Here is a 26,718-nt window from a genome sequence, read left to right on the forward strand (position 1 = left end):
AGGCAGAGAGGCCTTAACCTAGAGCAAACCAGTTCTGGTCAGTCCTGGAGCACTCTGTTTGCATGACTCCTTCTTTGCTTTTACAGTGCAGGGGAAAGACATCAGACGCACCACAGGAGGTGAAGCCAGCATTGTGGAGGGAAAGCACAGCCCTGGAGCACTCTGTTGACATGACTCCTTCTCTCCTTTCACAGTGCAGGGCAGAGACATCAGACACACCAAAGGAGGTGGAGCCAGCATTGTGGAGGGAAGGCACAGCCCTATTCAGGTCCCAGGTGCAACTCCTCCCTCCCATCTAGATGCAGATCTCTCTAATCACCAGTGGGATGACTCATCCTGTCTCCTGGAATCCCCCAGCCCTGTCACTCAAACTCCAGACAAGGAATACGCAACTTAGCAAAGGCAGGCTTGGATAGTTAGACAAGAAAATACCTACTTTCTAAAAGTGGTATTTTCAAACACAGAATGTAAAAAACAACTTCCCTAAAATATGTATTTTATCATTTTGAGTTCAGGCATACTAAACTCGAATTTCTACCTAGTTCCTTGAGTCAGTTAGGACTGTAACATGTAATAATCTAACTGCCCATTCTGGCCTATGGGGAATAGGTAGCCTTGCAATAGTGAAAAACGAAATGGCTGTAAGTCACTATTAGGACATGCCACACACACCAGGGCATGTCCTACCTTATTCTTACAATGCACCCTTCCTTTCGGCCTACCATAGGGGTGTCTGATATGAAGAAAAGGGAAGGTTTAGGGACTGGCAAGTGGATGCATGTGCCCAGTCAACATGGAAGAACCAGACTGCACACAGGCTCTGCGATGGCAGACCTGAGACATACTTTTACAGGCTGCTTCTGTGAGTGGCACAACCAGTGCTGTAAGCCCACCAGCAGCATTTGGTTTACAAGCCCTGGGCACACTGCTGGTACACTGTACTAGGGTCTGACAGGTAAACCAAATCACAGAGTCACTAATCCATACATCAATTTTACAATAGGTAGAGCATATGCACTTTAGCCCTGATCAGCAGTGGTAAAGTGCCCAGAGTCATGAAACCAACAAAACCAGGTCAGACAAAATACAGGAGGAAGGCAAAAAGTTCAGGGATGACCCTGCAAAAAGGGCCAACTCTAACAGTCTATGTAAGAAATTGGAGTATTAGTTGAGGGGGTGAGAACCCACCTCAAATAACAATCACAATCCTTCTCAGGAAGACCACTAATGTCACTAAATAAACCTATGCTTAACCCCATAGTATCCTGACAAAAAGCAGTCCGTCTTTATTTCGAAGCAATTTGTAAAGACTTATGCAGCACTCAAACAGTAATAAAGTAATAAACACAATAAAATAAAAATCCCAAACCAATTTAGAAAAATAGATAATATTTTATTAAATATAATGACACCAAAACTACAATCATCCAGTAAGTAGAACTGGAGGTATGAATTTTTAAAGCTTGAAGTAAAAATAGCACCAAAAAGCACAAAGGACTAACTGCAGTTATCTGGTCACGCTAGACCAGGTCAAAGTAAAAAGTTATGGCTTACTACAGTGTAGTGCTTGTCTGATACGGGGACCAGGTTCGTCCTGTGGAAAGTTTACCTTTGTACTCAGAAACCTTTATGGAGTAAAAGTGGTCACTGATCAATGGGGCAAGGAACAAGGTGGATCCGAAATGGGGCACAACAACAGCAGTTTGCTGAAGAGTGGGTTTAATGCCATCAGATGGGGAAGCTCTAAGCAGGCAAAGTCTAACTTTACTACTACTAAACAGAGAAAAATCCTAACTTTACGACTTTTGGTATTCACAAAAAGCACTGAGTAGTAGTTAAGTTAGGATTCCTAACTTTACTACTACTAAATGCCTTTTGTGAATACCGAAAGTGGTAAAGCTAGGATTTTCCTCAGTTTAGTAGTAATAAAGTTAGGAATCCTGGCTTTACTACTACTAAACTACTATAGCTTTGTCCAAGTCAGAGCATTTGATGCTAAAATTACCCATTTCAGAAGGAGCTTGACAACAACATATTTGACTTTGAGGGACACTCACTGTCTTCAGCCTGAGACCTTGCCTCACTGGAAGACTTTGACTGCCACAAAAAAAACTAAGTCCAAATGTAAAACTTTGACAGGGGCAGTCTCTTTCAGTATCTGACTCTGCTCCATCTGAATTGCTCTAAAATTGCACCAAGGTCCCATAGAATTTACTTTGGCAATTGAATTCTCCTAGGCAATTTTTACTATAAAAATGAATATCTCTAGTTCCCTTTATCTGATTTAATAATGTTGGTGTCTTTCTGCTTACTACATTCTTCTTACTTTTAAATTGGTTTTAGAATTATAATTGTGCTGCTTCTGCATTTTATAATTGTTGGTGTTGCTTGAAGTTAATATACATTTCTCTGTTGAATTGCCTGCTTCTTTTGCTATGGAGTCTAGAGGTTAAGCAGAATGACACAAGACTTTTGTTGAAAGTGAATTAGGGCACGTTTAGCGAGTTGGTAAGGGGTCCTCTTTCTAAATTAATAGCCCACTCTCTGATAATTGGCCTGGACTCATTAAAAGGTAAGTAGCAATTAGCAACTGTTAATGCTTGACCACTGGCTGACAATAGAGTTACTAACACTTTCCTCCTAATCTAACCTAAACTCCCAATTGTTTTTGTAGCTTTATGTTCTTTCACTAAACCTACAATGAAAGATAACAAAAGTAGCTAATGCCAGCATTTTAAGCAATATGATTGGCTGAGCCAATCTTGGCATTTCATGCACTACAAATTTCATGTGAAAAAATATGATCTCATTAAATCAACAAATAAGTTGAGGCATTTAAAGGTTTTTTTTAGGGTTTGGGAATGGGTGGAGTTAAGGGTATGGAGAAATGTTATAGTCCAAAGATGGTAGACTTTTGGGGTAGAAAGGACTTTTAGGCTTCACAGATGAGTGTAATTTAGGTTTGGTGAGGGGTTTTGGGGGTCAGAGATGGATAATGTTTAAGGGTTGTGAGGGCTCAGCGATAGATGGTGTTTATAGGTGGTGATCGGTCAGCAAATTAAAAGCATCCAAAGTAGTTGTTTGATAATGTAAAAGGTATAAATATGAAATAATGTCCCCTGAAGTAAAGCACTGAAATAAATATCTCTGATAGAAAGTAAGACCTGCATCTATTGTCTTTACCATTAAAAAAATAAGGATTTAAATGCTAATTGCAACCAAAAAGACATTCTATGAATTGATTTGTATGACAAGGTAAATGCCACTCATTTTGAAATTTGCCATTATACAGTACAGATGAAATTGTTTCTCAGTAATGACGTTCCTTGAAATAGTTTTTCTATAAAATCACATACAACCAGCTACGAGTACTACAAAAATAAGTCATACCTTCTCATTCACCAGCATTTGTGAATCAGGCGCAACATGTGATCTGTTGGTGGAATAATCAGAGTACTCTGCCAGACATTATAAATTAAACAAATATATAGGAGAAGATGCAGTTACATAAGGACTGATACCAGAATGGAACCAAGCAATGGCTACATTCTTCAAGTATCATGCATCTTGAAATGCTGCTTTTCTTTGGCCACTTCCTGTGCATTCCTTCCTTTAGCACTAATATAGCAGTATAAACATAATTTGTTATTAACCAGGTGTTGTACCTGGTCCTTTTTGCATGGTTATCCCCAAACGTTTTGCGTTCTTCCTCCATTTTTTCGTGACCTGTTTGTGTTAGATTTAGGACTCTGGGCAATTTACCCCTGCTCACCAGTGCTAAAGTACATGTGCTCTCTGCCTAAATTGTAAAGGTGATTGGTTTATCCATTATTGGCATATTTGATTTACATGTACGTCCGTAGTAAAGTGCACCAGGTGTGCCCAAGCCTGTAAATCAAATACTACTGGTGGACCTCGGGCACTGAATGTGCCTCCCACATGAGTAGCTTTACAAACATGTCTTAGACCTTTCTATGCAGTGCCTGTTTGCACAGTCTTAAACTGCCATTTCTACCTGCCAGGTACACCCACTTGCCAGGCCCATACCTTCCCTTTTACTCAATGAAAGTCACCCCTAAGGAAGGCTCAAGGTAGCCCCATGGGACGGAAACAGTGTATTTAAAAGGTAGGACATGTGCCGGTGTGGTTTACAAGTCCTAATAGTGAAATACTACTAATTTTGTTTTCACTATTTCAAGGATTATCACTTCCATAGAGTAACATGGGCTTTGCCTTGAAATATCTTTTTAAGTGTAATTTCCTATTGGGAGCGGATGGATATTAGGGGTTTGAGGTCTCACAATTTATTCATTTTTAAATTCTGTGTGTAAAAATGTCACTTTTAGAAAGTGAAAAAAACACATAAATGATGAATGGAATAAAGAACGAATCAAACATTCACCCCCAGTCAAGAGATCTGACTTAAATTCAGTATTCTTTTGCTCACCATGCCACCCCAGTTTAGATCCGTCCATATGCCAGTCTGTCTTGACCCTGCTGCTCATGGGAACAGTCCAGCCCAAACTGCCAAGCCAGATCCTCCCTGTATCAGAAACATGCATCCTGGGACCCGTTTCAGGGGGTTACCCCTCATCAGCCAGGCTAGCTTAAATCCAGTGGCACAGTGAGCAGGGTCAAGAATGATTTGCATATGGCTGGGTCTAAACTGGAATGGTGTGGTGTGCAAAGAAACAATGGAGTTAACACAGATCTGTGATGGGGTGAATGTTTGATTGGTTCAACATTCTATCCATCACTTGTTCTTTTCACATTTGTTGCCCTAAGTGGGAAGGGTTTGCCTAGACCTGGGTCCTGTGTTTCTGTGCCACCAGATTCAAGCTAGCCTGGCTGATGAGGGATGATACCCTGAAACCCGTACTAGGATGCTTGTTTCTGGTCCAGGGAAAACCCGGCCTGGTATTTAGAGCTGAACTGTTCCCATGGGGAGCATGGTCAGGGGCTGGACATCTGCACCTAATTGTCAGCATCCGTGCTTGTGACACTACCAAAGGGTGGTGCTGTCTGGCTAATTTAGAGATGACCACATTAACAGTTGATGATTAATTCAATATACATTCAAAATTACTATTAACTTCTGCCCAAGCAATTTTTATCGTTTTCTGGGCCTATAATAGTCCGAATTGTCACACTTGTAGGAGTGTGATGGCTATTAGTTGTGTTGTTACTATCCTTGGCAGTATAGCATTGGCATTGTGTGGTGCAAGCTGTAGTGGCCTCCTACCGAAAGCCCTGGCACTTATGTGTTTTTTTTTTACAAATCAAGCATTAAAATTATATTCCCATCTAAAAAGACTTTGGCCTATGCCCTGTAGGCTGCATGCTCTAGACATAATTGCAACTCATTTCATGTAAATGTCATTCCTTTGCAGGCCGATGTGTTTTGTAAAACAGTTAGAGATCCCGCAATACGGATACAGAAATAACGTTTCTACGACGACGCCCCGTTCCAACCTCGCCAAGGAACTGGAGAAGTACTCGAAGACGACGTTTGACTATAACAATTATGACAATCAAGCCTATGGAAAGAGAGCCATTGCTCCCAAAGTGCAATCAAGGGATATGTCTCCCAAGGAATATGATGGTAGGAGGAAACTCAACATTACAAAAAACACATGTGCAGTGACATGTTTATGATAGTTAAAAATACACTTTTGGCTTAGATATGTGCAAGTATAAGTATGTTTTTAGAAATGGTACATTTACATAAAAATCATAGACTTACCCTTGTTTTGTTCACCTGTGTCAGGGGACAGGGCAAGGCATACTAAAGATGGGCTATTTTAAGTCTGAAAAGGGGCAATATTCTGAAGAAGGTGGATGCCCGAATATTGGTTATGGAGTAAATGTATTGCACCCTGAAGAATGTTAAATAATGATACGGTTTATAATAGTACAAAACAGTATAAGTATTTGTTTTTAAAGTGCGGGGTGGTTAAGTGATGTGGAGTGTCTAATGTATAGATGACAGTATTACATTAAATAAATCTAACTTACATATCTGAGTAGCTCTTCCTCACTCCACCACATTTATTGCTAATCTGAAATGTAGCCTTTTCTGTGTCTTGGAAGCACAGCAAATCTGTAGCTGGACCATTTTTCGGTCTGAATTGAAAACGCAGCTGGCTGCATAACATATTGTTACCAATTTTTCAGAATATTCTTTGAGTGGACTTTGGCTCAACCCAGAGGAGTATTAGTTTTCACCTCATGCTATTGACTATTTGGTGTATCATTCTACCTTCCAGGAAGCGCTAACATTAGAATACCTGAGGCAATGTTTTACATCCAGAAAGTACACTTCGTCTTCATAGCATTTGTGTATGCAACACATATAAACATTTGTGAATGTCTGTCTTTAAATGCCTTGGCACATTAAAGCCAAAGCTATTGACTTTGCTAATGCTTGTTTTGTTTATTTGTTCAATTTAAATATCTATTTTGGTACAGAGTGTTTTTTATAGAACTTTCCCAACATACCTTGCTTTAAATCAAGAACACTTACATTTAGTTATTGCCATTTTTATGTGCAGAATTAAGGTCGCCATAAAGGGCAGCAGGGCTTTCTTGGGTCCCTTGTGAAAGCTAGGAAATTACAGCCAGCTAAGGATGACCTAAGTTTAGAAATCCTATTAAGACTGTACTTTGAAGATTACTGGGCTGCTCTTGTTCTTAAACCCTTTTTCATATGTGTCTTGTAGCCTCACTTGATGGTGTATTGTTGTAAACAACGAAGATGATTTATTAAATAGTTACGATCAAAATCCCCACTAGGAGCAGCCGTCCTGCTGCTCATCCCATTATCCAAATGACTCTCTCCCTCATCCTCCATTCCACAGCATCACCACACACCAACACATCTCCCTTCTTTACAAAGCCTAACATTAGAAACTCTTGCACGCATGTTTACACTATAACCAACAAGATGCTATAAAGGTACATAGAAATAACAGGTGAAAAACATTGCACACATTATGCGGGGTTAGTCACAGGGTCTGGCTGCAGGCCTGGACTAATGGCCAAACCCCATTGCACGCGGCCAAAGGCTGTGCACAGTTTGGGATTCGCTGCATATGGGGGTTGGTTGCAGGTCCTGGCCAAAGGCCATGCATTGCGGGGGGTTGTATTTATGTATGGTCATTTAATAATACGTTAAACAAAATCTAGAAATTCACTGAAAAAAAATAAAGGTTAAAGTAAAGCTATAGTTAAGTGAAATGTTCAGTGACAACGTAATGATTTAAAGACTTAAAACCACTTATATGCCCCAGTTACAGTTATAGTTATCAACAACTAAAACAGAAACACTATAAAGGGGTCCTAAGGGGAGTAATGATTAAAGACCGAATAGTACCCTACCCCCTAAATCTAGCTAGCAAAAAACATGCAAGGGGTACTAGGGGTCTAAGAGGCTGACAAAAAGGGGTCTACTTATTAGACAGCAAAATGACTACCACTTCGATGAGTATAGACAAAAGTGTAAAGAGAGAGAGGACATGGAAAGATGGAACTAGAAAAGACCCATCAGCCCACCCGTTGGCGGAGCTTCATCATTTGGGATTGTATTCCTCACTCGTATCATCCAGATTCCTCACTGAACAATTATGAGGAAGAGCTGGCATCCAAATTACTAGTGTGTGCCGCCACAGGAAGAAGGTCAAGGGCTGTGGGAAAAGAAAAAGTTGCAGTGCAAAAAGAATGTGGTGCAAGAATAGTGAAATGTAAAATTGCCTATGAGGATGCCAAAGGAACAATTTTATTACTAAGGCCACCCAAATGGCAAGATTAAAACGCAGAGTGAGGGTAGTATTTAACAAATACAACTACCAAATGGTCTAATCGCTGGTCAACATGTTTCAGCCAATAGATGGCTTTCTTCAGGACCTAAATATGGAACACTACTGCAACGGTGAAAAAAAGCGTCTGATTGGTAGAAGGTGTGGTCTTGTATGGATATAATCCTCTCCTGTAATACATATAAAACATGCTGCAAACACTGTGGGCATGTAATCAAACACACAGTCAGAAAAAGAACATATATCTGCATGTATCAGCCTAAAAGAAATGAGAACAAAACTCACCCAAAATTTGATTGGGAGTGGTCTCACCTCGCCTGGCACTCGCTCAGGTCAATGAGGCCCCGCTCTGAGAAAACAAAAACATCTAGTCAAACATCAACTCATTTGCATGATGATTCCAGTGAATGTTGTCTCTTAATCACTCTATTGATATAGGATTTCAAAAGAATACGACGGCAAAGTCTACTAGCCATGCTAGTTGATACCACTCGCTACTAGGCAACCTGCAAGTGTAAATGTTCTAGAGGACTAGCAAGCCCCTGGTGCATTATAGGTGGAACAGGCAAAAAAGAGAAGGCATCCATGTGTGGTAAAGGAATGCCTTATAGAAGAGGGACATGATGTCAAATGGTAACAACAAAAGAGTCCTGCTCATGGAATTAAATTAAGTTAAGTCGCTGTGGGCAGCATTATTAGGCTGGCAAGGGATAGAAAGCTGATGGCCAGGTCTATCATAATCTGCTTGCAGCATAAGCCCCAATGCAGAATATTGCTGGGCTGAAAAAGAAAAGGAAAACCGGAACTGCTGGCAAGGTCTAACGTGTAGATGCAGTCCAGCGTTTCTCCAAAGGAAGAAGATGGCTCCAATCATACTGACCTGTCCGTCGGTGCCTCCAACCCCCTACTGAGCCGAGGGGAAGGTGGCGTCCCAAATGGACAGGCAGTCTTAAATAGTGCAAGCCGCGTACCACAGGGGGAACCGCCATGTGTGCCGAAAAGAGTTGAAGACACTATGTTATAAACACGAAAAACTATCAGCGCGTATGCGGACCAGTGTCTGATTGGATAATGAAAAAGTAAAGAAAACACGGCTAAAGGAATATCCTAATTGGCCGATCGTGGTTGAAAGAAGCCAAATGATTGGCTCGCATTACCGGTCTGCTATAAATTCCGGTAGAGAATGACAAATGTTGTTAACGTTTAATACATATGAAAAAACACTTAGCTGCATTATGTATACTGCCAAAACAGCTAAGTAAGGGGTCCTGGAGCTAATGCAGGGCTTCGGCCGGGTGTCGGGCCTCTATCTTAACCCGCGCAAATCGACTCTTTGGGTGTTGGGCGGTGGTGCAGTGGACCTTCCATGGGCAGCGTCCCTTCGGAGGGCGGTGACAGGTGTGAAATACTTGGGGGTCTTCCTCTCCGCCTCACCTACGGAGGCATGGGGCCGGAATATCCAGCCGGTCTGGGACCGGGTCCAGTTGGACGTCAAAACGTGGACTCGCATGCCCCTTAACATCTATGGCCGATCGGCCATTTTCAAAATGGTGGCTCTGCCCCGTCTTCTCTACCAGCTGCAGAATCACCCCTATCCGATCGACCCGCAGTGGTTCCGCAGTGTCGATTCGGTGCTGGGAAGGTTCCTGTGGGCGGGAGGTGCCTCTCGGGTGGCGCTCCGGACGTGCTTCCTCTCTACCTACTGCGGCGGCCTGGCTACCGCGGACATGCTATCCTACTATCAGGCCTCCCATCTCCTGGTGCTCAATGAGTGGTGGTATGGGGACCGTGGTGATCCGGCCTACGCCCTGGAACACCTTTTGATGGGTGACGCCTCCGTCCACACTCTGCTCTACTCGGCCAGGAAGAGGCGAGCGCTCCCGCGTGTCACCCAGCTAGTGTTCGCCGTTTGGCGGAGGGCCCTTCACCGTACGGGGTGGTGGGGTAAACTGACGGCGGAGACCCCGCTATGGCGCAATGGCCTGCTGCCGGCGCTGGCGTCGCTACAGGGCTTTGATGGGTGGGACGCCATCGGGGTTTCATCCTTAGGGCAGGTCCTCTCCGGCACCACTCTTAAATCCTTTCAGGAGCTTAGCACCGAATTCAGCATGCCCAGGTCCCAGTTCTTCCGATACCTCCAATTCCGCCATGCCCTTGCTCCTAGCCTGGTGGGGCTGGAGCAGTTCCCGGACTTCAGTCCCATAGAAGCGAAGTTGTTTATGGGCGACTTGGGTGCCAAAAAAGTCTCCCAGATCTACCGCTCCCTAGTCACGCACTGCTCCCCCTCGCTCTCGGCACTGAAGGCCCAGTGGGAGGCCGATGTTGGCCCCTTGGACGAATATGATTGGCGCGAAGCCCTGGAATCCCCTAGGGGGACTGCCATTGCAGTACGCCTCCGCTTTATTCAATTCAAATATCTGCATCGCGCGTACTTTACGAGGGAGCGACTGTGGCGGGCGGGCCTTATTGCAAACCCTGAATGTCTGCGGTGTGGTTCGGAGAGGGGCACCCTTTTTCATACTGTGTGGTCCTGTGGGCGGCTGACTCAGTTTTGGGCCGGGGTATGGGATTGCTTGTCTGAGGTGCTGGGATGGGACCTGCCTCGTACGCCTCGGCTGGGCCTGCTGCATGTGCTTGAAAATGTTGGGGGCAACATCTACAAGCGCCACCTGCTGCTGCTGGGACTGGTAGTGGCAAAGAGGGACCTGGCGCAGGCCTGGAAAAGTGAGCGCGCCCCTCCTCTGGGAGCCTGGAAGGCGGGCCTGGATTTTGCCATGGGATTGGAGCAGCCTGTTTTCGAGGCTCGGGGATGCCCCCGCAAACATTTTAAAATTTGGAAAAGGTGGGCGGACTACAGGGGCCTCCCCCTCGATCCCCCTGTGGACATGGATGATGCATTACCTCACGACGTGGACCCTACGCCTTAGGCCGGTGGCCGGCCCTATCTATGTACATCTTTTGACCTGGATGTTTAGTGATCACGTGCACAGGGCTAGGGAGGGATAAGGGGTGGGATGTAGCTGGGAGTTGGGGGTCGTGCTGGGGGGTGGTGGGTGGCTGTATGTTCCCTTTCTTTTTTGATAAGAAATTCTTCATAGGAGAGGTTTGATGCTATGCCCTACTTTTGCTTTTGTTATGATTATTGATGACAGTCCCCTCCTGACTGTGGAGGGCTGTGCCTGCACTTGCTTGAACCTCTAATAAAACTGGTTTTGAAAAAAAAAAACAGCTAAGTAAGGTCGCCATAATCACCTAAAAATTCAAATATCTCAAATAACTATAACTTGTGTACTAAGGTAACTATAACTTGTGCCCTCATCATGCATTGCAAATTACGTCACATATTTCATCACTGATGACATCTTCTATGACATATTTGATAATATCACTGCAGTATTTGCAATAAAATTATTGATATGAAAACTGTGCATGGCGGGGGCACGAGTTTTAGTTACCGTATAGCACGAATTATAGTTACTTGAGATAACTACGACCGTAAATGGGGAATTTCTGTGATATTTTGGGTTTAAAACGGAACGTTGGTGCTAAACATTTCACCTAGCTAACTTTATTTCAACCTTCGTTTTTTTAAGTGAGTATATATATATATATATATATATATATATATATATATATATATATATATTTTTTTTTTTTTAATTATTTTACCCAGTGGCAGTCAACACTAGGTTGTTATAGTTAGAATCTTGTTTACATAGGAAATGCCTTTTTGTGTTGCTAATAACTTTGGCAGCATTTCCAGCACCCCAAAATAACGTGTTGCTCTCTACTGTTGTGGGAATTAACCCAGAAACACATGTCTAAAGTTACGCAGCACAGGCTGCACCAAAAAGGGGGAAACATTACAGACTGATACTGAAGTAAGTGTTATTGTGCACTGCATTTATCATGATGTTTTTGGACGAATTGAGTGTTGAGGTGTGAGGCAGTGTGCTTCTACCCTGCCTCCGTTTGTAAAGGCTCCCTTGAGCTACTGAGCTGACGAGCTTGTGTTGATGCACCTGCCCCCAGTGAGTGGTACAGAGCATTTCCAGCATCCCTTAAATGACTTGTTGCTCTCTACTGATGAAGGAAAGAATCCAGAAAGGCATGTCTAGAGTTGCAGAGCACAGGCTGCACCAGAAAGGCCGAAACATTAAAGACTGCTACCTTCGTAAGTGTTATCATGCACTATTGCTATTAGGAGGTATGTCTTATTGGGCTGTGAGTGAGAGGGTTGAATATGCCACTGAAAAGTTACCTCTCTTGTCTGAGCATTTCCTTCCCCCAAAACATTTTATTCATGAGCATTCATCATGCTGGCCAATTGTCATGGAATGCCCTCTTACATTGCCTGCATCTGTTCCCGAAATAGTTCTCAGATCAAAGGTGAGTTTCTTTCACCAGCTTTCACTTTAAGCCAGTGCAGTTCTGGTACACTAAAAAGACTCTAGTAAACTAGATTTAGTACCTTATTTAAGGTTAGGCAGTACTGGTACTCCCCTAAATCTTTTTACAAAACTCCAGTCCTCTTCCTGCTATATTTTCGTGTCCCATTTGAGGCTGGTGGAAGTTAGCCTTCCCAAAGGCAGGATCACAACCAGCTTGCTTAAAGAGAATACACTGCTAAAACCAGCATCCAAACAGCCATCCAATTTAGGTACACCACGCTGCCAATATTTTTATAGTGTTACCATTTCACGAGGTTACTTTGTAATCATTGATGACTTTGCATGGAAAGCCTTGAAAATGCCCCTCACATGCTGGAAGAAAAATCTAAGGATGCCAATGATATTTAACCATTTGGTGATATTTTCAGTATTCCCATGTGTGAAGACAACACTGTCAGTGTAAGGTGAAATTAGCATGCTTGAGTTTTGTCCATGTTGCACTTTCCTTCATACCAATGGGAGCAGTCTCATATAAAGAAGCTCAAAGCCAAAATAGAGACCTTGACAGTCAGTAATGTTTCACCTCTGCCATACCAGTAGCAAGTCGGTTCATGTGTCAAACTTTAAAACACCTCACAATTTTATTTTATTGGCCAACTGTAAGTCTGGATCGCCTCTTTACCCATGCCCCCTGGACATTCTTAAGGTGGCGGCTCGGTTTGCCAATCCTATCCTGAATAAATTGATGAATGCAACCTTGGAGGCAGCTATAGTGTGGCAGAGCTAGAAACAGGCCGTACTATTACCATTACTGAAGAAAGCTAATTCAAACCCCAAGGTGCATTGCATCTTCAGACCAATTTCTCTTTTGCCTGTTACAACCAAAATGTAGGAGAAGTGGGTCAATTGGCAATCCTCTCATTGCTTGGGACAGAACCTCCTGCTACATAACATGCACTCTGGATTTCGTAAAGGCTACAGCACCAAATCAGTCCTATTGGAGGTTGCTGAATTCCTTACTGACAATCTTGATCAAGAGGCAGCTGCTATGGTTGCCTTTCTCGATCTGCCGGCAGCCTTCAACATGGTCTACCACTCCATTCTTCTGGCAAGGTTATGGAGTGTGGGAGTCCATGGGATTAGCTCAAGTCATGTCTGGAATAAAGAACTCAAGCAATCCCCCCTTGATGTCTTCTGCCAAATACCTATACTATGGGGGGCCTCAGGGCTCTACCCTGAGCCCAACTCTTTTTAATGTCTACCTGGCCTCCCTGGCAAAGCTTTTTGAAGCTTGGGGAGTGGGGTTGATCCTGTATGCTGACAACACTCAGCTGATGCTTTCTTTCCAGGAGAAGGATTTCGGAGCCTTGAATGTCTTCAAGGGTTGCCTGAGGGACAGTGGTGTATGGGATTAATATTAATTGCCTGAAACTGAATTTTGCCAAAACAGAAATCCACTTCTTTGGTATTAACAATCATCCAGACACCTATAACTGGTGGCCTTTAGGGCTTGGCATCCCCCAGGCTACATCATTCACAGTAAAATAATTAGGCTTCAAATTCGACTTTAACCTCAAACCACAGGTTAGAACTGTCTCAGCTAGCTGTTTCCTTGCGCTAAAATCTATCAGGAATATGCTCCATCTGATTCCTGAGGAGAATTGTAAGACCTTCATTCATGCCTTGGTAACTTCCAAGTTAAATTACACTAACAGCATGTATCTGGGCCTACCATCCTATTTGCTACACCTCTTGCAGAATATTCAAAACTCTGCTGGACGTTGAAAATTTGAAGATTCCCTCCATATGATCTGTATTGGCCTCCTTATGCAGTCTACAGTGGCTGCCCATTGCCAGCTGCATTAAATTCAAAGCACTAATCTTCGCCTACAGAGCCTGAGACTAATGGGACTCTCTATATTTAAGAAGAATATTGTCTACCTACCAACAGGGTACATCACTGTTCTCCAATGCGCTAAACCTTCTTCACGTTCCCAGGGTTTGCAGGGGAATAAAGAGGAGTCTGCTTCTTTTCCTTTTTAACCAAAAGACTCTGGAATTCCATGCCTACAACCCTACTTTTCACTCTCTCTGAACCACTCATTCGTAACCTACTCAAGACTTTTCTTTTTGAAGTGTAGATTTTCTGTTCTGGGGTTTGACTGCTCTTTGTCTGTTCCGCAGGACCGGGACACTTCTTCGGAAGCAGTCACTCATTTTTATATGAATTCTATTGTATTTTATTGTCTACTGCCATAGAAATTAATCAGACTCTATAATAAACCTTTATTTTAATGGGCTTAACACCAAATTACTCGTTAAGGGTTTATTTATAGTTTCTGCAGATTTTCATTTTTGGCACAGACGTTAAGACTGTACATATGTTACTGCTGGGAGAAATGTCCCCTGAATTGTGACAAGAGTGCACAACTGCAATTATATTTGGGTCCCTGATGCTGATTTTTGGTCATTGGCGAACACGTTGCTTTTGCAGTTTAGTTTAGACTGGAATTGAAACACCAAGTACTACCTTGTTGATGGCAGGGGGTTACTGCCCTTACCTGGGATTAAGTGGCATGAACAAAGCGGTGGCAGCACCCATTGTTGTGTTCTGTAGAATCAGTAATGTCAAAAGTCCTTTTTGCCTGTGCCACAAGATTGGAGCCTACTGCATCATTCATGTAAAGTTATGTAGTTGTGTACTTACCTCACCTTTGACCTGCATGGACTGTATGCAGTGCAGGGCAGCGAATGATACCTGTGTGAGTGTGCTGGGACAGCATGCGATACTTGCGTTTGTGTGCTGGGTTGCTTGTGTGTTACTCTAGATGGTACTAAACATGGAGGCCTGTGGGTTCCATTTTGGAAGCAGAGGGCCTGCAGAGGCTTGAGAAGTGAGGACGGCAACCCCCAAAATGTAGATGTGTAATACTGACATTCCTGAGTGTTGGGCTGAGCCACACACACTGAAGGAGAGCTGCAGAGCATACTCTGTGGAAATCAAAAGTCAATTTGATTCCACGAAGATCACGCAACGAGTGCTCATAAGCAATAGACTGGACTACGGCAACGCCCTATATGCTGGAATCAACAGATCTCTCCTACACAGACTCCAGACCATCCAAAATGCCGCCGCCAGACACGCCACAAACTCATGACCCAATACCTACCAGACCTCCACTGGCACCCTATCGAGAAGAGGGTCACTTTCAAACTCCTCACCCACACCTACAAATCCCTCAACAACATCGAACCAAATACCTCAACGAAAGATTATCCTTCCACGTACCCAAGAGGAACCACCGCTCTGCCGTCCTGGCAGAGGTCTCCCGCATCCACAGAAGCAGAACAGGTGGGAGAGCCTTCACCTACGTCGGGAAGACATGGCTTAGCAGTTCGGACTGGAGGTGACTGTTTGATTTGCTCAAACGCTCCGTCCATCATCCCCTTTGGTATCGCTTTGTTTTCCCTAAGTTGGCAGGGTGTGCCCATAGGCGTGTGTCCCCTGCTCACTCTACCACTGGATTGAAGATAGCCTGGCTGATGAGTATTATGAATCCGAAACCGGTCCCAGGATGCTCGTTTCCGGTCCAGGGAAGACATGGCTTGGCAGTTCCTGCTGGACTGTTCCCATGAGGCACAGGGTCAGACTGATTTGCATATGGCCATGTCTGAACTGGGGTGGTGGAGTGAGCTAAAGAATGGTGATGGATTAAACCCAGATCAGTTGACTGGGGGTGAGTGTTTGATTTGCTCAAACGCTCCATCCATAATCCCCTTTGGTATCGCTTTGTTCACCACGTCGCAGCAAAGACCTGGAACGAGCTCCCCGTTAACATCAGACGCTCTCCAACCCTGCACACCAGGAAGGACCTCAAGACCTGGCTCTTTAACTGATCCAGAGCTCCCCCATCTCCCCCCCAGCGCCTTGAGACCCTTACGGGTGAGTAGCTCGCTATATAAACCCCTGATTGATTGATTGATGAAGTCACAAGCAAACCCCAAATTAAGATGTGCTCAACCCTCTAGTAGGTTGACACAGAGGAGTCAGGCTTAACTTAAAGGCAATGTATAAAACATATCAAACAGTAATATTTTGAACATTTAGATAAATGGAGTAGGTGTATTAAATAAAACAAGACCAAAATGACAAAAATCCAATCAGTAGAACCAGAGGTATACAGTTCTAAAGATTCAAGTGAAATTAGCATCACAAAGTGCAAAGTAGATATCTGGTTGTGGCAGACCGAGACAAAGTCACAAGTTCAGGCCGACTACGATGGAGCGTGGCGGGCTAGCTTCAGGGACCCAGTTAGGCCTGCTAAACAAGAGTCCCTCTTATCCTGGTTACGAATAGTTGCCTTGTCCCGGGAGGAGGATGCTTCACACAGCCAAGACGATGTGAGGCCAAGCCCGGAGATGCGTTGAGTAGCATCAGTTCCAAGGAGCTGCAATGCTGTGATCAGAGGTCTTGCATCATCGTCGAGGAGGAAGTTGATGAAGGGGCTTACAGTGCAAAGTCCTGTGTCAAGGGTGCATCACACACTGGCTGGTTCTAAAGAACCTGAGGAGCTTGCAATGCAGAGCCCTGCATCTTCATCAACGCAAAGGCGATGTGTCAGTTCTGCTTAGGTTGCACTGCACAGTAGAGGAGATTTGTTAGTTTTGCTGAGTCCACAGATGGGCTGGCAGAGCACCTTCAGGCCCACTTCCAAGAGTCCAGGACCGTACTGCAACAATTTGGCAAAGAGGGACTCACAGATGGCAGAGTTCAGGTGCTGGGTTCAAAGTTATTGGAAGCCTGTTACGTCTTTGAAGCTTCTGATCAGGAAGCCAGTCAGCTAGACCTCGGAGTCACTGTGGGTCCTGGGCCTGTCCTTCTCACCAAGGCAAAAGGGTAGCAGGGCAGCAGTTCTTCGGAGCAGCAGTCCAATAGAGTGGAAGTCCTTTCAGCAGCACCGCAATCCTTCTTCCTAGCAGACCACACAAATCCAAAAGTGTACAGAATAGTTGGTGTACGAGGTCCAATATTTATTTAGTGTCCACTTTGAAGTGGGAGAAGCTTCCAGGGAATTCCACTCCCCGGAGGTGCTTGGAATTTTTTGCCCCCCTTCCCAGGCTTCAGATTGTGTTGGGTAACAATAGACAAGTGTCAAACTACTTTGTGAGAGTGTTGTAGCAGTGCCTTTGTTATGTGCATGATTGGTAAGTAACAGTTCCTTCCCCTCATTAACTCAGAGTTCTTCATCCTGCAGGCACCTAGCTTGCCTTTGTCTCACTGTCTGGAAGCAATACACAAAGACAAACAGCCAACTACACCTGTTCATGTGACCCAGGATTAAGGCAGCAGACACTAAATGACTGGGATACAAAAACGCCATCTTTCTAAAAGTTATCAAAAACAATGGGGGGTACCTGACTCGTTTGATATTTTTTGCTTTAATCTCTTTATAGCAACTATGAAACAAAACCTTTTTCATGTTTGATTTTAGGTTATTTATTAAACCAGTTTATATGAATTATATCCAAATATTTTTGAGCAAAACGTTATTTTCAACAGTAGGAAAAGAAGATACACATATTTCTGAGTGTTCTACAACAGTTACCACATTAGACAATTCACAAGATTACATTCGTGTAAAGAAAATTTAGAAAACAAACATTAACAAAATGTGACAATTCAAAAATGGAACATTTGTTTTTTGCACTATGTACATTCAACCCATAGTGAGCCTCCTTACTTTAACTTAAGCCAAAAATCAAGGCAATGACTAACACATGGGACTTTTTTGTATGTTTGGGAGGGGAATTCATTTTTTTGTCAATTCTCTCAACCACTGGGACTAATATTTTGGCATTTCCCCGGTGTTGTTAGTAATACACTCATTACAGAAACTAAGGGGTGAGTCTATATCTGCTTTGATTCAAGGCGAACGGGTCAGCTTCTCGTATTTCACTGTAATGACACCAAACACAAAGCCAATAAATACTTGTGGCTACTTGTGTTATGTCTCAAACAACAATTAGGACTTAAAACCATCCTGCATGTGTACCTTTACATGAACTGGGGTTTTCATGTCCCTCGCAGGTCTCAATTCAACCACGTACTCAATTCCTGAGACAATTTATTGATGTCAGTTACTAAGCCAAAACCGGCTGCTATCTAAAGTATGACTGGGTACTATTGAAACTTCAAAGACTTAAACACACATGTTTGGGTCTGTCCGCCATCGTTCCACCAGTAAGTTACTTGAGTATGGGCATTTCTCGTGAGAACATATGCGCGTCAAAGTGCGCTGCACCTCGTGGAAATTGTAGTCAATTACAATCAACCTTCTGGGAATTGTATTCGACCAATGGCAGTAGTCAATGTGACAAGACTATAAGTCCCAGACAGTTGCATTGTGGGAAGTGTAGTTTTCATGTCAAAACATTATGAGCTAGACAATTCTGTCATCCCATTCAACCCTGTGACTGCACTGTTGTATTTTTAAATTAGATAAGCCTCTTTCTGAATTAAAGCTGCATCAATATCCATTAATCGACTTGTTGTATTCAGCACCACCAACACTGTCCACTTTAGCTCATTTTCACTGTGGGATTTTTCAATGAAATGTTCAACCATCGGTGCTGTTAATACTTTTTTTTTTATTCTAGATCGATGTTGTGTAATGCGTTGGTTGACTTGCTGGTTTGTCTTGCCTACGTATAACTTCTGACAAGGACAAAGAATAGTCTAAACCGCGTTTTTGGTCTTGCAATTTGTAAACTCTGAATGGCGCCATCTAATAGTGTTGTGAACAAAGTCTGATCCTTCTATTGTGAACTCACTCAAGGAGCAATTTCCACATTTGGGGTGACCTGTGACAGGTTTGAGATGCCATTGCGTTCTAAGATTCCCTTTGGCTTTTTTGGGGAAAATATATGCCCTTACGATTTGCTGGCCAATGCTCTAATTTTTCTTCATGGCGAACATAGGCTTTGGAAAATCACATTCAAGATGTTCTAACAAATGCAAGTTCTTTAATATGATTTGCTTAAATTAATTTGTGTCAGGGCCATACGTTGTAACCCACACTAGTCTCTCTGGTTATGGATTAACTCTCTCGGTCAGGAGTTCCTCATGGGGTGTGTACCAGGCTCTTTTAATTGCGTGTTTTAGAAATTTCTTTGGGCAACCCCTCATAATCATTTGGTCATGAAAGATGGCTGCGTGGTGTTCATAATTAGTTTTCCTTGAACAATTCCGTCGGATCCACAACAGGTGTTCATACAGAATGTTTTCATTCAAACTTCCGGGGTGAGCACTCCTTTGGTGTAAGATGGCATTTTTATCAGTAGGTTTATGGTGCAGTGAGGTGATCAACCTATTTTCATCAGGGGAAACCTCCACATCCAAGAATGTCATATATGTCTTCCTTGAGTCCACGCTGAATGTTATGTCTTTACGGCGACTGTTCAACCAGCCATGAAACGTTTTCAGTTCCTCCTTTAAGCCCTGCCACAGGCACCACATGTCATCTATGTAACGTAACCACTGTCGAATATTCTCCTGAAAGGGATTATTGCTAAAGATAATTTTTTCTTTGTACTGAGCCACGAAGAGTACCGCCATCTCAGGGGCAAAAGCACAACCCATGGCAGATCCTTTCACCTGGATAAAAAAATTAGTTTTCAAACTTGAAGTACTTTTTCGAAGTACAACCTCTGCCACTTTGACAATAAATGACGTGGGCACTCGATGAGGGCAAGGTCTACCTTCCAAGTATAGCTCAATCACTTGTAGTGCTTCGTCTTGGGGTATCTGAGTGTATAATGAAGTTACATCAAATGAGACCATCCCATTGAGATTGGTCATCAAACTCATGGCATTCCACTTTGGTAATACAATCAGTAGTGTCTCTCAGGTATGACTTAACCTCAGTCAGAAAGGGCTTCAGGAAACAATACACATATATTAAGATTGGCTCCAACAGGGAATCACTACCCGACACGATCGGTCTCCCTGCCTGGCTCATTGAGCCTATGTGGATTTTCAGCAGAAAGTATATAACCGGAATCCTTGGAAATTTTTTGTATAAATAATCAAATATTTTGGGTCCCAAAAAGCCACTGTCAAAGCCAACTTTAGTATTTCAACTATAAGTTCTTGTGTGGGTCTTGTGGGATCATCTCTCACTTGGCGGTACCATTCCTGATTGGGTACTTGATTCCTGCCTTCTTTTAAATACATCTCTCTGGGCAAAATCACTAGGGTTCCCTCCTTGTTGGCTTGTTTGATGACCACAAACGTCAATCAATCAGGAAATTTATAGAGCGCACTACTCACCCGCGAGGGTCCCAAGGCGCTTGGATGGGGGTGGTCCGCTACTGCTTGAAAAACCAGGTCTTGAGGTGCTTCCTGAAGGCGAGATGGTCCTGGGTCAGTCGTAGGTGGGTGGGGAGGGTGTTCCACGTCTTGGCCGCTAGGTAGGTGAAGGATCTTCCTCCGGTGGTGGTTCTGCGGATCTGTGGAACGGTGGCTAGGGCGCGGCTGGCGGAGCAGAGCTGGTGGATGGGTGTGTAGAACGAGAGGCGATTGTTGAGGTATTCGGGACCCGTGTTGTGGAGAGCTTTGTGTGCGTGGGTGAGAAGTCTGAAAGTGATCCTCTTGCTGGTGGGGAGCCAGTGTAGGTCTCTCAGGTGGGCGGAGATGTGGCTGTGTCGGGGGATGTCCAGGATGAGTCATGCGGATGCGTTTTGTATGCGCTGGAGTCTTGGGGGGGGGATTGCCCAGAGCCGGGGGCCACCAGGAGTCGTCCCTGGCGGAGATGGATGATCCGAGGATGAGGATTTCCGTCTTGTCTGAGTTCAGTTTCAGCCGGCTGAGCTTCAGCCATTCTGCGACGTCTTTCATTCCTTCCTGGAAGCTGGCCTTGGCGGGTGTGGCGTCGTTGGTGAGGGAGAGAATTAGATGGGTATCGTCGGCGTAGGAGATGATGTTGAGGTTGCGCTTGTGTGCGATGGCTGCGAGGGGGCTCATGTAGACATTGAAGAGGGTGGGGCTGAGCGAGAAGCCTTGGAGTACGCCGCAGATGATCTTGGTGGCTGCTGCGCGGAACGGCCGGAGACGGATTCTTTGGGTTCTGTTGGAGAGGAAGGAGGTGATCCATTCCAGGGCCTTTCCTTGGATTCCAGCGTGGTGGAAATGGGTTGTCAGAATGCGGTGGCAGATCGTGTCAAAAGCAGCCGATAGGTCGAGGAGGATGAGGGCGGTGGTTTCCCCGTTGTCCAGCAGGGTGCTGATGTCATCGGTGGCTGCGATGAGGGCGATCTCGGTGCTGTGGTTCACTCGGAATCTGGACTGTGATGGGTCGAGGGAGCTGTTTGTCTCGAGGAAGGCGGTCAGCTGCTTGTTGACGGTTTTCTCGATGATTTTTGCGGGGAAGGGGAGGAGCGCGATGGGGCGGAAGTTCTTGAGGTTGGTGGGGTCTGCGGTGGGTTTCTTCAGGAGAGCGTTGATCTCTGCGTGCTTCCAGCTCTCCAGAAAGGTGGCGGATGTGAGGGAGTTGTTGATGATGTCTCGGATTTGGGGTGCGATGATGGAGTCCGCTTTGTTGAAGATGTGGTGCGGACAGGGGTCCGTTGGGGAGCCGGAGTGGATGGTGTTCATCGTGTGGGTGGTGTCTTCCGTGCTGACGGGGGTCCAGGTACAGAGGGTGGTGGTGGGGGGTGCTGGTTGGGTGGTAGGGTCTGTGGTCAGAGGGCCGAAGCTGTCGTGTATATCGGCGATCTTGCGGTGGAAAAACGTGGCGAGGGAGTTGCAGAGGTTTTGTGATGGTGTGATGTCGTTGTTGCTGGCGTTGGGGTTGGAGAGCTCTTTCATTATGGTGAAGAGTTCCTTGCTGTTGTGGGCGATGTTGTCCAGCCGTTCTTTGAAGGATGACCGTTTGGTGTAGTGGATCAGCTGGTGGTGTTCGCGGATGGCGTTCTTGAGGGATGTCATGTTTTCCGCTGATTGGTCATGGCGCCAGGCTTTCTCGAGGGCACAGCAGGACTTCTTGGAGTCTTTGAGATCGCTGGTGAACCAAGAGATTTTTTTGCTATCATGGTTGCTTGGGGGGTTCTTCAGTGGTGCGAGGGCATCGGCGTAGTCAGTGATCCACTGTGTGAGGTTGTGGGCTGCTTCGTTGGGGCCCGTGGAGGTGGTGGGTGGGCTTTGGCTCAGGGAGGTAGTGAGCTGGTCGGTGGTGATCTTGCTCCGGCATCTTCGGGGGGCTTTTTGCGGTCGGTGGTGTGTAGTTGTTTTCCTGAAGTTGAAATGGGCGCAGCTGTGATCGGTCCAGTGGAGTTCAGTAGCGTGGTTGAAGGAGACGTGGTTGCTAGAGGAGAAGACGTGTCATTCTTCAGGGCCATTTGTTGTCTCACTGATATATTTCTTTCAAGAAAGGTTTTCTTTTTCTCCTATTGGTTAATTGGGGACAGAATCACTTGTTTGTAAGCCACAATTTCTTTTTAAAAGCGTCATTTTCAGAACTGTGATTAAAAATCCGGCTCCACCATTAAAGAGGACTTTTAATTACAATTCTTTAGACACCAAACTTTAACTGTCCTCCTGCTATTCTTTAGAGGTTACAGTTTATTAAATTCTAATGAGGTAACTTCAATGTTATCTATCAGGGAGGTATGCCTTGTAGTATTGAAAAACGAATTCAGAGGTTTTTCATTACCAGGACATGTAAAACTTAAAAGTAAATGTCTTACTTTTTAAATACACTGCACCCTGCTCTCTGCGCTGTTCAGACCCAACTCTGGGGGTGACTTAAATGTAATACAAAGGAAGGTTTGGGCCTGGCAAAACATTTATTTTGACAGGTCGAAAAGGTAGTTTAAAAACTGCACACACAGGCCGCTATGGCAGGCCTGAGACATGCTTATTATTATTATTATTATTATTATGTTTCTTATATAGCGCCAGAATCGACCCCTGAAGGGGTATCTCCGCGCTTGCCTTGGGAACCCGTCCTGGCTTTTCCCTGTGAGATAGCCCCTACAGGGCATTCCCAAGGTGAAAGCCAGGCATCCCGGCACAGGGGGGCCGTTGTGGAGATTAAGCAAGCTTAATGCCCAGATTTGCAGAGTGTGAACCCATGATTAGGTCAGGCACCGAAGCGAGAATTATCGAGTCCATGGACATTTGAGCTCTAGACCCTGGCCCGTCGGGAATTGATCCCTGGTCCCGGGTCTGACCTCTGCTTCAGGGTCTGCCTGCTCTAACCAGTGAGCCACACTTCTCCTCTGCTTAGAAGGGCTACCTAAGTGGGTGGCACAATCAGGGTTGTATGGGCACTAGTAGCATTTCATTTACAGGCTCTCATTACTTGTGGTACCGCTCTCTTAGGGATGTACAAGCAAATTAAATATGTCAATTGGGTATAAGATAATGTCCCCATGTCTGAAGTATAGAGCACAAGCACAATAGCACTAGTTACCAGTGGTTAAGTGTGCAAAGACCTACGGCCAGCAAAAACTAGACCGCAAAATAGAAGGGTTGAAGGCAAAACATTTGGGGGAAGACCGCACTAAGGTTGACAACTGCATACTAATTTTACCATGTTTAACAAAGTCAGCACAAACACTTTACCATTGGCTAACAAGGGTAAAGTGCACACAGTTTTACAGCCAACAAAAATAGAGTTCAGTAAAAAGGCAAAAAAATCATGGATGGCCCTGCAGGAAGGGCACGTTTACAAAAAACATCATCTGAGTACCCTTTTCGTTACAACGTTTGTGCAAAACCTCGGTTTGTTCCTGAATTGGGATTGCAAGTAATGCAGGTTTACTAGTTTCTTGTTTTCTGGTGTAGCCTTTGCCAGATGTACCTGACAATATTTGCTCAGGGAAAGTAAATCGAAAAGTGCCAAAACATGCAGTAAGCAACTCCAGCACTATGAATTATGCCTCATTCCTGCCAAACTCACATCAGCCACTAATTACAATTTCATTTCAGAAAAATACTGCCAAATGTAGCAGGGGTATTCCTTAACCGATGTTCCCACACCAAAATATTGAGAAGCACTGTCTTGTTGGAGCTGATGGATGAAGATCGGGTACACTGAAAGTGACTTTTTTTCATCAGACTTTGGCCCAGATTAAGAGAGTGAAAAAAACAAAAGGGTGAAAGGAGAAGAAGAGAGTCCAAAAAACTGAACCAAAGGCAGAATCATGGATGAAAAAGAACATGCAAGAGTGAAATAAAGAGTAGGTTGTGTAGTCTGATGGAAGAAAGAGTCATGAGGTGCAATCAAGACTAAGCAGCCATGGTATTGGGCAATCCTAATAATCACCTGTGCTGACTGTAGAGATTCTGATAAAGCCTTCGAGCACTGGTGCTTATTATTTTTGTATTAATATTTGGTGCGTGTGTGTGTGTATGTATGAATGTTTGGTAAAGAGTGTTATGAATGAATGTGTTTCTGTATGCGTGTGAATGCATGGTGTTAGTGTTATGTGTATGCATTCGTGTGTGTGTCCCATCCGCCCCCCTCCCTCTAAAACGTACTATCCGCCGTTGTTCTCGGGGAATGCAGTAATGCTGCACCCTGCAATTACTGCACCCTATAGTATCAGGAATATTGGGTGTGGTAATACGACACTGAAAATTACATGCAACCCTTGATCAGAGATGTTTTAATGCATGGGCAAAGTGGGCTCCTGCCCAGGGCCTCAGCCTTTCATGGGGGCCTCTGATAGGCTCAGCTCTGTTCTGCAGAGAGTCTTGCCCTAATGACCTTGAATAATTCTTCACCAGGTTCTTTTAAATTCCGTTTTCCTTTTATTGCTTTTCAATCAGGGTGATCTGTGAGTCTATTACAGACATTTTGCACTCTATTTTTGTTCCATGCAGTATCCATAAAAAAAGGTATTTTTTTTAGAACATAACAGGACCTCATGTGCGAAATAGCAGGTTGTCACAGAGATTATTTGGAGTAATATTGGTGAGCTGCTGCTATGTTACAACATTGAAAACACGTCACTATCCCTGAATATTAGATGTACACACATGTAGAATTTAGACAAGTGCTCCTGTGCTCTATCAGTGACCTGGCCAAAGAGGGCATGAAAGAGCTGAAAATGGATCATAAAGTCAAAGCTGTTCTAAACACGGGCCCCCAAAATAGGATTGGCCCGGGGCCCCCAAAATCCTTTACATGTCTCTGCCCTTGATGAGGGCCTAGTTGAATCGGTGGCTTCGTATGTTAATACTATACTGGCAAATGTCAAAAAATTGTTGTGTTGATGCGGATGATGTTCGCATTTATTAATCCGGTATTCTATTTGTTCCCACAGCAAAACGCTACTGCAAGAATTCCAGCCCAACTAGCAGCACAACGAGCAGTTACGCCATGAGCAGCAGCAGCAGCAATATGAGTTGTGGGGGCGGCAGCAGCGCCAGCAGCACGTGCAGCAAGAGCAGCTTTGATTACACCCATGACATGGAGGCGGCGCACATGGCGGCCACCGCCATTCTGAACCTCTCCACCCGCTGCAGGGAGATGCCACAGAGCCTCGCCGCCAAACCTCCGGATCTCTGTGCCAGGGTAAAAAGGAGCAATTATGTATGTTGATGAAGATATGAACCTCCTCGCCGCGCTAGACAAGCCTGCCCCTGGCAGGTTTAAAAATAGAAATAATGACCCTTCTTTGTGCGCTGGCTGAATGGAAAGCATTTCAGTTTGAACAGTGCACACAAGAGGAAGAGACACGTCTCCGTCCACAACTCCTGCGTTTCTGATCCAGCCTCATTTGAAATGATGTTGAATGTGCCTCTTTTGCTGTGATTTTATCCTTATGTTCCCTTATATTTGCATTGCCATGTTTACACGCTATTACACGCGAAAATCATTTTAACTTAATTGCACGTTTGCTGCAATGTAGTTTTAGCACAGTGAAAGCATACACAGTCTGAGTAACGCAAGTTTTTACCAATAATTTACGTGAAATCTGCTTCTTCAAAAGTGGTACCATATAGTCATACCAACACATTTATATAAACCGTTGCCACCGCAGCTGTCATCTTTGTAATGCCATGGCTGCATTAATAGAGTTACCACCGGCAGAACGTGTAATATTACCGTTGTGCAGTTTTGCCACATCACAATATCAGGCACTCTAAATAAGGGTCTGTTAGGTAGTTAGAATTCCTGAAACCATTGGGACAGGCAAGTCCTCACCAGTGTAGATGAAGGCAAGCAAGCCACCCTCTCACTGCTTGCCCGCTCAGCAGCCTGCAATAAATACATCCTTTGACCTCATTGTTCTTCTCAAAAGGCTTAAAGAATGGACTAGCGTGTCTGACACAACCACAGAACAATCCAAACAAGGGATGGGTCCAGACAGTGAGCAAGACAATGACTTGTCCACTTAAAGCACTCAAGTCCTGGCCTGTTCTTCTGCCCGACTTGTTGTCACAATGGGGCCCGGAGTCCACTGGCCCACCGTGACGTTGGAGGCGGAAGGGGGGGGGGTGATCG

The 26,718-nt window shown here is 44.5% G+C and overlaps 1 protein-coding gene across 1 annotated transcript in view; it reads left to right on the forward strand.

Annotated features, from left to right (window-relative positions):
* MYT1L (myelin transcription factor 1 like) overlaps positions 1–26,718 on the forward strand; it is a 1,231,183-nt gene that overhangs the window by 1,031,118 nt on the left and 173,347 nt on the right. Inside the window, exons 12-13 of the mRNA XM_086926390.1 lie at positions 5,391–5,602; positions 25,535–25,785. Coding sequence (XP_086782516.1) covers positions 5,391–5,602; positions 25,535–25,785 — 463 coding nt within the window. The remainder of the gene's footprint in view (positions 1–5,390; positions 5,603–25,534; positions 25,786–26,718) is intronic.

This window comes from Lissotriton vulgaris, chromosome 6 (assembly GCF_964263255.1).
Source record: "Lissotriton vulgaris chromosome 6, aLisVul1.2, whole genome shotgun sequence".
Classification (NCBI taxonomy): Eukaryota; Metazoa; Chordata; class Amphibia; order Caudata; family Salamandridae; genus Lissotriton; species Lissotriton vulgaris.